The following is a 15,504-nucleotide window of genomic DNA, read 5'->3' as shown; positions in this document are numbered from 1 at the left end:
TAACCTGACTAGCACTTTAGACTAAATGTAGATGCCATTAGCCATCAACTAATAAGTCAACAAAGTATAAAATAATCAGAAAAAGCATCGAAATAATGGGTACTCTTATTATTGATTTAAAATTAGCCTTGAATGATTTTTTGTATGCTCGTAAAACAATTACATGGCAATTAATCAATTATGTTTTTAATGCAAAATTCATTTTTTTGCTTTATTCCGAATTAACTTAACTTTTGAAAATTTAATCTAAATGTTTAGATTAAAACAGAACTCTGGACTTTCATTTCAAACATCCAGGAAAATTAATATTGTCGTTTAGTAATTATTTAATTAGAAATTCACATAATGAGTAACGACAATAATTGTCGTGTACTCATTATGTGAATTTCTAATTCAATAATTACTAAACGACAGTATCATTAATGCACGAAAACAAAAGTTTTGATAATTATTTAGCTTTTCACTAGTTTACGTTTATGGATTAAATATTAGTTTTTAAAAAACAATTGTGACCACATTTTATTTCAGTGAGAGAACTCTTAGATCATTACTTGATCATTATTTTTCACAGCAGCTTAACGTTTTCTCACGTTTATCCGTAAACACTAATTTAAATGAGTTTCCCGTAAAACTAGGCTAGTAATTGTACTTATATCAAAACACCGAATTGCTTACTAGTACTGTTCGTTATCTCCATATTCAATAGTCTACTTCGAAACATATAAGTGGGGTCAGTGAAGGAATGAGTTTTTGTAGAAAAACGACTTTTTTAACCCCGTAGTACCCCTTGGATCAAAACTGCAATTCCAAAACGATAAAACATCTTTTCTGTAGTTTTCTATAGATTGGCAAAAGTATCGGAGGGACCCCCCCCCTCCCATTTCTTCGTTGAATTTTAAGTATAGTTCTCGAAATTTGGTTTTTGCAGGAAAACGTCGTGTTTGAAATCCCCCGGAGAAAATCGAAATTCCGAAATCTTATTGCACTTCTGCAGCACACTTCCAAAGACTATCCAATACATACAAGAGCTCTGCGACAAAATTTAAAGCGAGTTTAATAATGGAATCGGGTTTTAACAAAAAAAATACTTTAATACCTCCAATTGGTTCTTTGAGCGAAAATGAAAATTTTCAATCTTTTACACGTGTTCACAGTTCAATGCACCATTAATGATATTCCAAAGATTAGTCAAGGCTTTTGCTTATTTTAAATGTACCATTTTGAGAAGAAAGAAAGTGTGACAGACGCGATGGGACGGACCAAAATAACAAAGAAAAACAACACATTTTATTGACTACTTAGGTATCGAATATATTTTCTTGTATTCCATAAAGATCTTAAATTGAGTAACTGATGCATTAACACTGAAGAAAATAATTTTTTTTTAATATGGTAATTAACTAGAGGCACACAATGGGCAAATTCATAAAATTTTAACAGGTATTGATGATCTCTGGCATGACTATGGAGATCTTTAAAATAATCTCATTAGTGGTGTATTGTATACTCAGAACATCAGAGAAAGGATTTTTGAAAGGACGTTATTTTAAGATCATGCACACTAAAATTAGTTTATATAATAAAAAATGTCTACTAGTATTGGAAAGACATCAGAGATATTACTTGGACTGGAGAAAATTGATTTATCATCACTTTGGTATAGCTTTGGCACGCCGAGAAATATTTTTTATAGTGGGTTCTAAATATCAAAGGTTAACCTTGGAAGTGTTTCCCCGACCTTGACCCCCCCCCATTTTTTCTTTGCCAAACTGTCTATAGAAAAGCGTTTGAAGGCAATGAATTAATATCAATGGTGAAAATGTTTCGAAATTAAACGATTTTTTTCTATATTAATAATTTGACTTACAGTCCGAATTTATAGCATATTGGACAAGTACTTTTGACATATAAAATACCCTTAAAATGGTTGCAAAATTCATTTTGTCGTCGTAAAATGTTTTATTGTATATTGGAATTTCCATGGGTACCAATTGCGCCCCGTTATTAGTAGACCTATTTTTGAATTTATATGAAGCAGTATTTGTCCAAAATCATGCGTGAAATGAAGAAACGCTTTCTGTGGCCATCTGTGGCGATAATTTTTAAGTCATCATTTCGTAAGTTCTATGGTCGGCACAATGACCTTGTCAGCAAATACAATTTATCATTGAGTCAAATGTTGACTGACGTTTTTCATACTAATTGTTAGTCTATTATTTATACACTTAATTGAGGACGGATATTTCGTTATTTCCCGATTATGACAAGGAGCACTGATCAATTTGTCATCAAGTCAAATGCTGACTGACGTTTTTCATACAAATTGTTAGACCAATATATATTAATTGGCGTCGGGAGCAAATTAAAAGGTGTGCTAATTGAAAGAAATCTAGAAATCAAACCTGAAAAAAAACTGACAAGCAAAAAAAAAAAAAAAAAAAAAGGACTGGAAAAATTATAGGAAATTGTACGAACGCGAAAATCATATTTTAGGGGGGCTGGGTTGGTTTTTATCAAACTTCTTTCAGTTCTTTCTGTATTTTTTTCAAAACCCCACCACCTACCTTCTACTTCTACTTCTACCTTTTTTGAATACACTGAAATCTGTACACGTGTGTTGAAAGTTGGGGGGGGGGAGGCTACGCCTGTCTATCTTTGCAAAAAAAAAAAGTCGCACCCTCTGAAGTTTTGGAGGTCCGTGTTTAATTTATTTCTCTGCTCCTATTTGTATTGTTTAATGGACTTTTGAGCTTTCAAGAATGGTGTTCTTTATCTCCCTATATTTTATTAGTTCGGGTTCGACATTTGCATTGATCCTGACATGTCGACTTCCGTTTGCCAAGCTGGCTGTCGGTCGGCTGACAGTTTTATTGAATGTTTTCCTTTATTTGTTTAAGGATTAGTCGTTTGTGCATGAAAGAAAATGTATGACAATTAAACTTTATTGTTGATTTTTATTAAGTTAGTTTCGTGGCCCAAACGAGACTGTATAATAATAATGGGGCACTAATAATGGAATAGACAGAGAAGTCGATTGGAAGAAAACGGGTAGGTAAAGCTCTAAAACGTGCATGAGATCTTTACTAACCAGTTTCAAAATCATTAGAACACTAGTTAATTTAATTTTTCATCATATAAAATGCAAAGAACGCGCAAATATCACCTTTACTGTCTTGGAAAACAAAAATATTGATATGCATGCAAGAGGATGATATAACCATGATAACTAGAAGCTTGTAAAGCATGGGAAAAGTGCATTGACCTCAAATTACTGAGAATTTTAGAGAAAAACGGAGCTTGCTAGTCAGGCTTCACCTAGTTAGAATAATATAACTGTGTCTCGGGACAAGCCCTCACCACAGTTGGAATACGTCCCATATATTATAATGATATATTTGCACTGTAGCAAATCGGAGTGGATACGCTTCGAAATGATTTTGAAGAATGCAAAACGGGTTGCATTGAAAATAACTATCAATTCATCAAAGCAAACCTTATTGAGATGGTATATGCCTTTTATCCTAAAAAATAATTCATATAAAAATGAAAATCCAACTTATTATCTAAACGTTTTTTCCTTGCTTCAGATTTACACGCCATGTTGACATTGGGAATTCTCTGGATTGTTCGTAGTAAATGCACTGATTTTGAGTCATCACCCATGTTTATTTTGCTATGTAGGCAATACATGGAATGAATTCTATCGATAAAACAGGTCCGTTGGACAATATAATTTTAATGATAGAATGTTTTATCCTAAGGCTTTACCCAACCTGTTTGACACACTGATTATGAGCTTGTAAGCACAGGTTGCTTTACAAACTATAAAATTGAAAATCACATGTTCGCTATAATTAAGTAAGATCACCTGGAATTAGCATGCATGTGAATATTATTGTTTAGGAAAGTGTTACCATGAGTTTGGCTTTGTTAGCCTGCCCTTGTAGAATAAAAGGTGCTTTTAAAGTTGGGTAGGTTACACATGCAAGATACATACACTAATCATAGCTTGAATGGTCAAGTGATAAGAAAAAATAAAAGTTTTGACTTCAATTTTTAATAATCATTTTGCAGAAAGAAAAAAAATATGTTTGCAAAGTTGAAGAAGAAAATAGAAGAGCAAGGCGGGAATGTTCCTGATGCTGAGAAGTTAAATGCCAGTGGAAATGCTTCAACACCTAGGAAAGGTATTTAATTTTTTTGTAGTGGCAGGCTTTGAAAGGCAAGTTGTTGTTTAAATTTTATTGAAAAATGGGGGGGGGGGGGAATTGTTTTTCTGAATTTTGTTTGAAATAAATTCCTAAACAGTACAGACATAATCTAAGATTTGAAGTAGTGTTGTCTGTATTTTAACTTTTTCTTCCATATTGCAACAAGATTTAAGAATCAGACTTGGTCAAAATGATACACATTTACTGATGTCTAGGGTCTTTGCTTTTTAAAGCAATATGAGCTGCATGTTTGTGGTTAGAAAAAAAAATTGCAAATTTGTCATTAACTATTTCAATGACAGAAAAATGGAACATTTATGATATTCTGTTGTTCATATTTGAAATGAAGGAACTTTTTATTCGCTTTGATTGAAGCAAAATTGTATTGTTGTCGTCCTGTACAATAATGATTTCTCATATAATAATGTATATTCAGTTGTACTGAAATATTTCTAATGAAACATTTTTTAAACTTTATTTTGGTTGTATTGATCATAGGGGTTTAGATTACATACAGATTAATCATAATAACACATTTTACCAGCAAAATAAAATTTTCAAAAATGCAGCTCATATTGCTTTAATGATCACAGAATTGTAGATTACTTGCTATTTACTGATCACAGAACTGTACGTTACTGATGGTGTGTAGGTGTGTATTTAAACAATGAGTAAGTGGACACATGTTTTTGTTATAATGGACCTATCATTATACTGTATTTATGTTTTTCACAGGGATCAGTTCTCTTCAGACTTCATTTGGGGAGGAGTTGGCTGATACACCACAATCTCCCATAACACAAGAGGAGGTAATTTGTATAAGGGGTGGAAAACTAATGTGGAGGGGGATCAAAAGGGGAGTGGGGGTAATTGACATCATGGTACTGTTTATGTAAAGAAAGTAATGCTGTAGATATGGCATGCCAAATTCACAAAAATGAGCTAAACATAGTTTCACAGTCAATAAACTAGGTTTATCGGTTGTAAACTTTAGTTTACGGACTGTAAACTATAGTTAACAACGTTAATCTATATTTTACATCTGTAAACCATAGTTAATGTAATAATCTATGTTTCAGAACCGTAAACTATTCTTAACACTGAAAACAATCATTTGCAATTGCAAAACATAGATTATCTGATAAATACAGTTTCACTATTTGTAAATTATGGTTTACAAATCTAACTATAGTTAATGATCTATAAATATAGTTTCACGATTTGTGAAACTATGATTAACAACTCTTAACTATAGTTCACGATTGTAAATTATAGTTTACAGACGTGAATCTGTGTTTATCAACAAAATCTATTGTTAACATTTTATCACAGACAGATAAACTTAGATTAGCATTTGAAACTATAATTAACAACCGTTAAATATAGTTTTACAGATGAAAACTGTTAACAAATTGTTAACTATACTTCACAGTTGATAAACTATAGTTTACAGATAGTAAACCTAGTTTATCAATTGCAAAACTATGTTTAGCTCATTTTTGTGAATTTGGTGTGCCATATGTAGATAAATGAATTACTGTTTGCATATCTAGTACTAAGTGACATTTTTCACCATGTGTTGAATTAATAAATCTTAGAATCCTGAGACAGTAGGAACTAAAGAGGAGGTGATGAATTTACTGGTCAGGAGGACAGAGCAGTGCAAAAAGCTGGAAAGTAAAATAAGTGGTGAGTAATCTAAAGATCTCTTATAGAGGTATCTACATGTGTTACAGGTTCAGTAGAATCTGTGTTGATACATATCTTGACTTAAAAAAAATCTTAAAGTCCTTAAATAAATTGACAAAAGGGAAGTATTAGTTTTGAAGTAAATGCCAATGGATGTGTGATGACTTTTTCATACTGCTGAACTGAGTCACATATACTTTCTTTTCTATGCACAGAATATGCATCGGTAATCAAGGAGAAAAACAAAATGATTGAGAAGTTGGAGGCCAGTCTTGAGAAGCAACAGGAAGGTGAGGTCACTTTTGAAATTTTTGAAAGAGTGACAAAGTCAAGGGTGTGTATTTAAAACAGCGTCAGAACCCACAGGTTTTTTTCTTCCTCCGTTACACTACATTCAACCCATGGGAGCATTCATCGCATCATGCTCATTCTTATGAATTATTCGTGAGAAAATCTGTTTGGTACATTGGTTGATATGAAATTGTAATGAACTTCTCTTGGAATGAGTGGCCAATAGCTTGATTCGATGAATGCTCCCACAGGTTGAATGTTGGGTATACGTAATGGAGAGAAAACCGATTGATTTTAACAGATCATTTACCTGATTATCCTCTAAATGAAAGAAAGTGTAGAATTGAGAAAAGTCCTTAAATTTTGAATGTTCTGAGCAATTTTGAATCTCAGTGTTGATCAGCTTTAGATTTATTTAGTTGCTACTCTAGTGCTCTGAACTGTATTAAAAGGTATGCATGCATAAAAAGTCCATTATGTGAGACTTATTTAGAATCTTGTGATAACAAAGAATAAAAGGTAACATTTTACTTTTGTACAGATCTTGACTTTGTTGTAATTATACCCCCACTCCAAAGAAGAGGGGTATTTTGTTTTGTTTTTGTTTGCTCTAAATGAAAAAACAGAAAATCATGTGTACTAAGAGCACTTGTAACCCATTTGGACCTTATTAGAATTTTTCCAGAGGTTAATCAATTCATGGTTTCAAAAACATGGATTCAGTTTTTAAACTCAAATCCAAAAACAACACGGCTAATTTAGAATCTAGATAAGACTTCTTGCTTTAAGAACAGCATACCGGTAATTAATCAGAATGTTTCTATTTTTAGCTACAGACAAGAAGATACAGGAACAGAATGAGCAGTATCAGCTGAGCCGAGCCAAGCTTTCTGAAGGCTTCACATTGGCTCTACAGAAAAAGGATGAGGTACTGTATATAGGGAAATTTTGGCCCCCATTTTATTTTTGCCCCTTTCGCCCTATCCTCACTTGGGCGAATTTAAAACAGTGCAAATTCAAAGAATGCAGTATAATTTCTAAAAGAAAACTATGAATGTGCGAATATAAAACCAGGCAAAATTGTTTGCAAGTGTGAAAGGGCGAAAATAACACGATGCTTATTTCATCTTATGTAAATTACATGCGCTGTGGGGCATTGCTTCATTTGTTTCTTGGTTTAAATGTTGTAGGAAAAACAAACTCTGATTGACAGGGTTAAACAACTAGAAGATGAGAAAACCAAACAATTTGAGCGAGATGAAGAGACAGATGAATTACAGGGCCTGGCAGCTCAGGAGATGGCCAAAGTCAAGCACCTGGTATGTTATATTATATAAATGGTGCCTGTTTTGGAGGGTAACAGTTGAAATTGACACCCCAAGGAAAACCATTGTCAACCGATGCGTCAGCGGAGGTTGACAATGGTTTTCCGAGGGGCGTCAATTTCAACTGTTACCCTCCAAAACAGGCACTATTTATTTTATTATACTGAATGTCTTCTTGATTTAGGATGTCAGAAAAAAAAATCGTCGATCGTCTTTACGTTCATGTTCAGAAAGCTTTCAAACTCCACGCTACTTCGAAAAAGATTTACTGACCTCTTTATTGTTTATTTGATACTCTAAGAGTCCTTTATCATCTAAAGTTTCGTTATTTCTGCACTCGCAAACATGTTTCGTCTGCCGTTTGTTGTTTTCAAGTAAGCTACATCGGACGCAAGCTTTTATTAACGTCAAGTTTATTCCGGTTCTTTCAAACGCACGTTTTGAGAATTTTACGGTGAACCGTACGCGCATAATTTCCACGCATGTGACATTACCGTTGTGTTACCCGTTGTCACGTGTGTTACTAAGGCTGAGGGTAATAGAACGGATTGTTAACTGCGTCTAAACCAATCAGATTTTAGTATTTAACATGAAAGTATAATAAAATAAGATATGATACATCAAAAGATATACACATATTTTATCTTAATAGCAAAAATATGATAAGCTTTTTTTGTGCATTTTCTTGCAAGTTTTTGAATGTATATTTGCATTTCTATATATATAAGGTTAAGAATGCAGTTGCGTCTAATTTTAAAAATGCATGTGCAATCCTTCAAAATCAAAATGCTTAAACTTTGTATGCCTTTATTTATTTTAGCTGTTGAATACACAAGAAGAGTTGACCAAAGTGAAGGCAGAACTTCAGGAGAAGTCCTCCAAGTTACAATCTGTGGAGAAGACGAGTGAAAAGTTCGAACAGGAAGTCAAAGAAGCACAGGCTAAACTACAAGAACTACAGCAAACATGGTTAGCAAAGATCACATTTTTGTCCTTCTATAAACACTAGTTGCTTTTGGTCAGCTTTCTTTAGATTTTAAATCTGAATATTAAAGGTTTTGTAATTTTTTCCCCCAGTTTTTCAGTTCTCCCTAATCAAATGACTTGCAAGCTTCATGCAGTGAGATGCATGTAATTTCTTCTTCGAATGATGGGATAAAGGAGCATACATCAGAATTTCTTGTTTATTTTATTTACTACATGTACTGTCATTCTATCTCAAATAAATTTTCAGACTTTGATAAATTTATATTTGAATTTTCTTACATTTGTGATTCATTTATCTTTATGATAACATCATTCAGCTTAAATTAAAGGTGATTTTGTTATATTTCAGTGAAATGTTAACAGAAGAGAACTTGTCCCACACCCAGTTGGTGGGAAGTCTAACTACAGAGAAAGAGTCCCTAGAAAAGAAGATAGACCAATTAACAGGGCAATTAACAGAGGTAAATTCAAGGATACTAGTGGTAATCAAAATGTCATCTTATTCGTAAGTATTTATAGCTCCACATATTAATAAGTGACACAAAAGACTTCTTTTTTCTTTTCTGCCTTGTTTGTTTACAAGGTGGTGTTTATTGTACTGTTCAATTTATTTTTTAACAGAAGACAACACAGATTTCCTCCTTAGAAGAAGCTAAGACAGAATTGGAAAATCAGCATCAAGGGATGATCAGAAATTTTGACCATCACAAGAATAAGGTGAGAAATCCTAATATCCGAGTTATAGGTCAAGGAAGTGTTCTTGATTGGATTGTGAATTTTTGCTTCAACAATGATATATCTTTGATAAAAGTTTTATTTAAGCAGTCTGGATTAAAATGCATTTTGATTATTCAAAACCAACTTATATATGCACACACATGTACACATGGAATACATGTAACTCTCTTCATGAGTTTCTTTGTTCATTTTAGACCACTAAGCTTCTGGAAGAGAAGGATGACCATATAGAAAAGTTACAGGAGAGGATCCAGATGTTAGAACAGAGATTCCAGGACCAGAATCTCGAGGGAGATGACAAAACAAGAGCCATCGAAAATGAGGTAACATTAGGAATAAAACTCACTCTGTCTAGAGTCTAATGACAAATTAATTGTTTTTGAAAATTGGATTATTATTGATGTAAATGAGATTATTTGATATCAAACGCATTCATGAGATTAAATGAAATGAATGCAATTTAGGTTTGTAATCCTTTCTTCACTCATATGAACAAAGAAATAAAATTTGATTTAAAAAGAAACATTTTTTCAGCCTACCTTATAGGGCAGTATTTTTCAGAAATCACCTTTTTTACTTTTTTACTTGCAATATATGTAACAATAGAATAGAATAAGAATTTTGTGTTTGATCAAATAGAGGCGGACACTAGAGCAGAGGTTGGAGGAGAGCCGTCAGCAGTTGACCGAGATCAAGTCCACCTGGAGCGACAAGATATCTCACCTGGAGGAACAGATCTCGCATCTCAATCAGAAGATCATCGAGGACAGCGAGGAGCTGGCACAGAGCCAGAAACTCACCGAGACTGTCCGCGAGACATTCACAGCACAGGTGAGGGACTCGATTTATGGGAATAAAATTTGTGCTAAAAAGGACACACCACTGTTAAGAAGTGTTTTCTTAAAAATGAGATAGCGACATATAGCAATCTAATAAGATGGACCAAGTGACATATAGCAATCTAATAAGATGGACCATATAAAAGAAAATTGGAATGTAATAATAATGTATTTTGTTAATGAGGAAAAGGTACAGTAGATTATAGTCTTGGTATTTTTATTGTTGTAGATCAAACAACTTCAAAACAAACTTGATGATGCTGAGAAGAGAGTGGAGGAAAACTGGCAGTTGGCCAATAAGAAAGACCAGCTTTTTGGAAAAGAGGTTCGTTTAGAAAAGTTGTATTAGTGTACCATGTTAAATACATTTGCTAGTAACAGTATTTTACTAAACCCTAATAATTTCCATAATAATTCACCAATTTTGATTCAATACCAGTTTCTGCTGATTAAAAAACATCAGGAAAAATTTGTGAAAAAGAGTAGATGATTAAAAGTTTCTGTAGAAAATGTATTGTTAAATGAGCAAATGCTGTATAACTGATCAAAAAATATTCTTTTATTATATTTAGCTGGGATGGGTATATAATAAATTCATTTTAATGGATAAGATCATGTTGAATGATACTTTTTTTTTATCATTAGAGAACAGAGCTGGAAAATGAGCTTCAGAAAGTGAAATTTGAGAAGATTGACATGGAAAATAATTTACGAGCAAAAATAGATTCCTTGGAATCTCAGATGCTAAGTCTAGAGGAAGCAAAAGAGCATGAGAAAGATAATTCAGAAATCAAAATGGTAAGATACAAGCATTTTTTGAAGACAGAAATTGAACAGAAATTGGGCAGAAATTACCGGATATGATTCTGCAGGGTTACGACCCTGTGAAAAAATGTTCATTTACAGTCTCTTAAATTATTTATCATTGTGGCAACTCTACTATGAGATTAAAAGTGCTGAGCAACTTCAAGACATTAAGCATTTCTGATATTGTTTTATAGTATCTTTTTTAACTGTTCTGTACAGTGTAGTTCATAACATGTGCTTTTCTGTCTTTGACAGTCACAGTATGAGAGCCAGCTACAGGACAACATGGATAAACTTATTCACCTCGAGAAGAAAATGGAAGAACTCGAGGAAGAGAAAAACAAACACATGGTATTGAACTGCCTGATGAACTGATAGCATTGCACTACTATATTGTAATTTATTTCATCAAGATTATATTTTTCAAAAATCCTAGCAATCTAACTTTTCTTTCAGCTGCCATTAATATTCCTAAATTTTATTGTAGAGTGAAGTCATGTCACTGACAAGTGAAGTAAAGACTTTGAAAGGTCAGATGGAACATCAGAAAAAAATGAATCAAGAATCTCAAGAAAAGGTACATGTATGTTTGCTATATGCATCCCCCCAATAATAAAAAAAAAAAGCACAAAAGTTTGAAATCTGAATGATGATAGACTCTTCTTGTTTTGAAGATCCAAGAAATGCTTTTGGATTTGAAAGAAAAAAAAACCCACTAGATAATAAACTGCATATCAATGTGTCATTTTAACAGACAATCTGATAAAGAATTTACTTTAAAACATGTGTTAACAAATGTAAATACGTGTATTCAAAAAAAAAAATTAAAAAATCAGTATTTTGCCATTTTTTCCCCGTAGATTAAGGAACAAGAGGCAATTATAATATCCATGAAAACTGAAATGTCGGACACAAAGAAATCTACAAGGGAAAGGGAAAAAGAATTTTCTTCATGTAGTAAAGGTATTGCTTAAGGATATTAAAAAAATATCATATTTGTAACTGCCTTGTATCAAAGTCCAGTTGCCTTGTATTTTCTGAATCTGTCTATCTACAACTTCTTTACTGCAAAGGTTGAACAGGATTTCAGGATGACATTTACATTTTTGGGGGGAAGGGGGAGGGGTTCACTGGTCAAAGATTAAGGTCAGCAGTTAGAAAAGTTATCCATTATCATTACATTTCATACTTTCTATACAAGTGGAGAATAATCAGATGAAAAAACTCATTGGGGGGGGGTAACTTTACCTAAAGTTTGGTGATATAACTTAATAATATATAAATGACTAGGGTGATGCAAGTTGAATATCTTGTAGTAAAGTCTGGGGTCAGAATAGTTTATTTTCATGTAAAAACACCTTTTCTTTTACCAAATATGAGAACTTGCCACGTATAGATGTGCAGACATTGTATAGACTGGACAATTAGAACACACTCCTATAGATTTTAGATAGAGGCCAGTTGCTCAAACATGCAGCATGTTCAGATTATATTAAAGAATAAATGGATTCCATAATGTAATGCATTACTGAAAAGTCAAAAATGTATTTTTTCAATCAGAGAAAGATGAACTGTGTCTCCGTAATGCTGAACTTTCACAAGAATTGATGAAAGTCAAGAAAGATTTGGAATCACAGATACAACAATTACATAGTGATAACAGTGAAAAAGACACTGAAAAAGAAGAGTTACTGCAGAAAATCGAAACTTCAGAGAGTAGAATTGGTGAATTAGTCACGAAACTTCAGGAATATGAAACACTCCAGGAGCAGCAATCCAGTCATGACAGTCAAATAACAGAACTAGAACAGCAAGTGACAGACTTACAGGACCAAGTGGCTGACAAGAACAAGGCACTGAAAAAACAGGAACAGAGACTTAGTGATTTAAAAAAGACGTTACAGAGAGAGTTAAAGGTGCAGGCCCTACCGAACGATCAGCCAATGAACATAAGATCGCAGTCACCATTACGTGAGCAAAGTGGTGTAACAACAAGCCAGATTCCACAAAGTCAGCAGCATCAGTTGGACGGTATTCATAATGGAGGTGCAAGGGGCAGGACCCCACCCTCACCGAATTATTCCAGTGTTGTTCCATCAGGGGAGACAAGTCTAACTCCCAGTTCTCCAGCAGTTCTACATGACATTAGTAGTGTTCAGCATATAACACAGACTCATGAAAGAGTTAAAAGTTTACAAGACAGCATTGAGGGGAGGGGGAATATTCTCAATAGTGCTGCTAACATGAACTCTTTGGAGAAGGATATCAATTTCCAGTACCTCAAACATGTTGTGATGAAGTTTATGCTGAGTCGAGAGGCGGAGGTAAGAAAAATGCATAGGAAACTAACTTTGTTTATATGTTTTAAAATGAAATACATGTACTTCTTTACTTACATTTTGTATGTTAGTAATTAGTAAAAATACAGCAAGTATTTGTATTTGTTGATTTTAAAACAGAATTATTTTAATGCATGTGGAAACAGAGTTGAGCATTTCCATATAATTCTTAGTGATCTCCAATTTTCTCAAATACAGTCTGCTTACTTAATATCTTAAATATTTTTATGTAGACTGAAGCAAATTTCACTTAGGATTTTGTAAAGAAACTCACTGACATTTTTTTTTTATTTTTCAGGCCATTCAGCTAATACGAGCTGTGTCAGTTCTGCTGAAGTTTAGTGCTGAGGAACAGAAACTTATAAGAGAGACACTAGAATGGAAAATGTCCTGGTTTGGCAGCAAGCCAGCTAGTGGGGCTGGGCAGAGGGCCAAATTTATACCACCTTCGTTCTAGCTATTTATAAATGGGGTTTTAGGGATATTTAAAGAAATACTCCCAATATCAATTTTGCAATAATGAATTATCTCTCAAAATAGATTATCTGTTATAAATTATAAGTTAGCGACAAGATTACCTTAGAAAATTTTGTATCATATGCTTGTGCATATGTGTATAATTTTTTTATTGAATTGTCTACATTTGAGTGAGTATAATTAAGAATATTAAATTAAGGAGATTACAAAACAAAATATGCACATGCAATTTCAAGCCTTCTAGAATCTATTGGTCAGATTCAATGATACCGTCATACACAACACAAATTATTTATTCATGTAATGGATAATAAATTATTGTCTTTTAACACTTTTGTTTGTTATCGATTGCAGAGGCACTCCAGTTGTTTTAAAGAACTACTTGCCATATCAAGATAAGACGATATCTTGCAACTCATAAAAGTATTTTCGTACTACATGTACATGTGTTGTATCACAGCATACTCAGAACAAAGCAGTTTATAATTGATGCATGCAAGCATGAAATTATAAAGCCTATGATGCTTCTAGCAATAACCTAGTGGTATATGTATGCAATTTTGTTTGTACACCTGTTGTCATATGCTATCCAGAGAACTGAAATTATTAGGACCTTTGCATATAACATCTTTAAAGGTACTTGGACACAGATTTGAAATTAATATTTTCTCTATAATATTACGACTTACATATTTTAATTGCATTTCGCACAAAAACTATTTAAAAATCTTATTTCATTTAAAAGTTATTAAAATTTTAATTTTCTTGGCGGGTTTGATTGACACTTCCTTGCACTTTCACAAATTTTAACTTTATTCTTAATCCTAAAGGAAAAGTGGCAATCTTGTTGTGTATTAATGAAAAATAATATACTATAATCCAGAAAATTCAGAGTAGACATGTTCGAAAGCAAAACAAACGCACAATAAATTGTCAGTCCGTGCAGTTGTGGTGAGCAGACTTTGGCGATTGAACGCACCCGGTGAATCGTAAACATCAAACAATAACAGAGCCCGTGCCGTGTTTACAAAAACTGTGTACATAACACAAGTGTGCTCGATTTGCTACACTCTGTACACAATGGAATGACGATACTTGTGAAGGAGTTTTGCTTTCTAACATTTCTACTCTGAACATCTTCACTAGCCAAGGGTTTCTGATACGCTCCTCTCCTCATAAACCCTTGGCATACGGTGAAGTCAAAAGACGGGATTGTTTTCCGTCACGTGATCTCGAATCTATCAGGTACGCACAGATTGCGTCATCGCCAGAAATAAAGACACGTGTTAAAAAAAATTAAATAAAAGTTTTTTCAAAAATAATTAAGAAGCAATAATTGAGTTATGTTAATTCATTATTTATAGAACAAATCTGAAGCTTCAATATAGATTCTTAATCACATATTTAGAAGATATTGGAGGACACCATGGCTATTCATAGAATTGAATGTTATCTTACGGAACGCTGTTTACCTGCATTTTTCCTTTCCGAGATTAAAGAGTGAAGAATGTATCCCGAACGCAAATATCGTCATTTACAAAAAACAATTGCTGATTGGTCAACCTGGGTGTACTGAAATCCAATCAGAACTCTGGAAAAAAATCCCAATTTCTATGAACACCGTAGGCCAAGGGTGTATGAGGAGAGGAGCGTATCAGAAACCCTTGGCTAGCGAAGATGTACTCTGAATAGAATTATTTTTCTGGATTTAAGTTTTAATATTTCACATTAATACACAAGATTGCCACTTTCCCTAAGGATTAAGAATAAAGTTAAAATTTGTGAAAGTGCAAGGATGTGT

The 15,504-nt window shown here is 33.3% G+C and overlaps 1 protein-coding gene across 2 annotated transcripts; it reads left to right on the top strand.

The window, feature by feature from the left end:
- The first annotated feature begins 3,013 nt into the window (after positions 1-3,013).
- LOC134283876 (golgin subfamily A member 1-like) lies at positions 3,014-14,032 on the top strand. Of its 2 annotated transcripts, none has more exons than XM_062766395.1 (19): positions 3,014-3,048; positions 4,075-4,187; positions 4,947-5,020; positions 5,810-5,900; positions 6,116-6,190; positions 7,022-7,119; positions 7,382-7,510; positions 8,337-8,485; positions 8,853-8,964; positions 9,125-9,220; positions 9,436-9,564; positions 9,881-10,072; positions 10,310-10,405; positions 10,726-10,878; positions 11,143-11,238; positions 11,375-11,464; positions 11,748-11,850; positions 12,448-13,211; positions 13,525-14,032. In XM_062766395.1, the coding sequence occupies exons 2-19, from the start codon at positions 4,088-4,090 to the stop codon at positions 13,681-13,683; spliced, it is 2,706 nt and encodes a 901-aa protein (XP_062622379.1). In that variant the 5' UTR covers positions 3,014-3,048; positions 4,075-4,087; the 3' UTR covers positions 13,684-14,032. The 2 variants fall into 2 exon arrangements, with proteins under 2 accessions (XP_062622379.1, XP_062622380.1); XM_062766396.1 differs by having other exon boundaries at positions 3,030-3,048; positions 4,079-4,187.
- Positions 14,033-15,504: the final 1,472 nt, after the last annotated feature.

The sequence above is a fragment of the Saccostrea cucullata genome, unplaced genomic scaffold (genome assembly GCF_032062105.1).
Source record: "Saccostrea cucullata isolate Sc308-1 unplaced genomic scaffold, CSIRO_AGI_Scuc_v1 ctg852, whole genome shotgun sequence".
Classification (NCBI taxonomy): Eukaryota; Metazoa; Mollusca; class Bivalvia; order Ostreida; family Ostreidae; genus Saccostrea; species Saccostrea cuccullata.
Note: the sequence above shows the minus strand (reverse complement) of the source record. Positions and strands in the feature narration are given on the sequence as shown.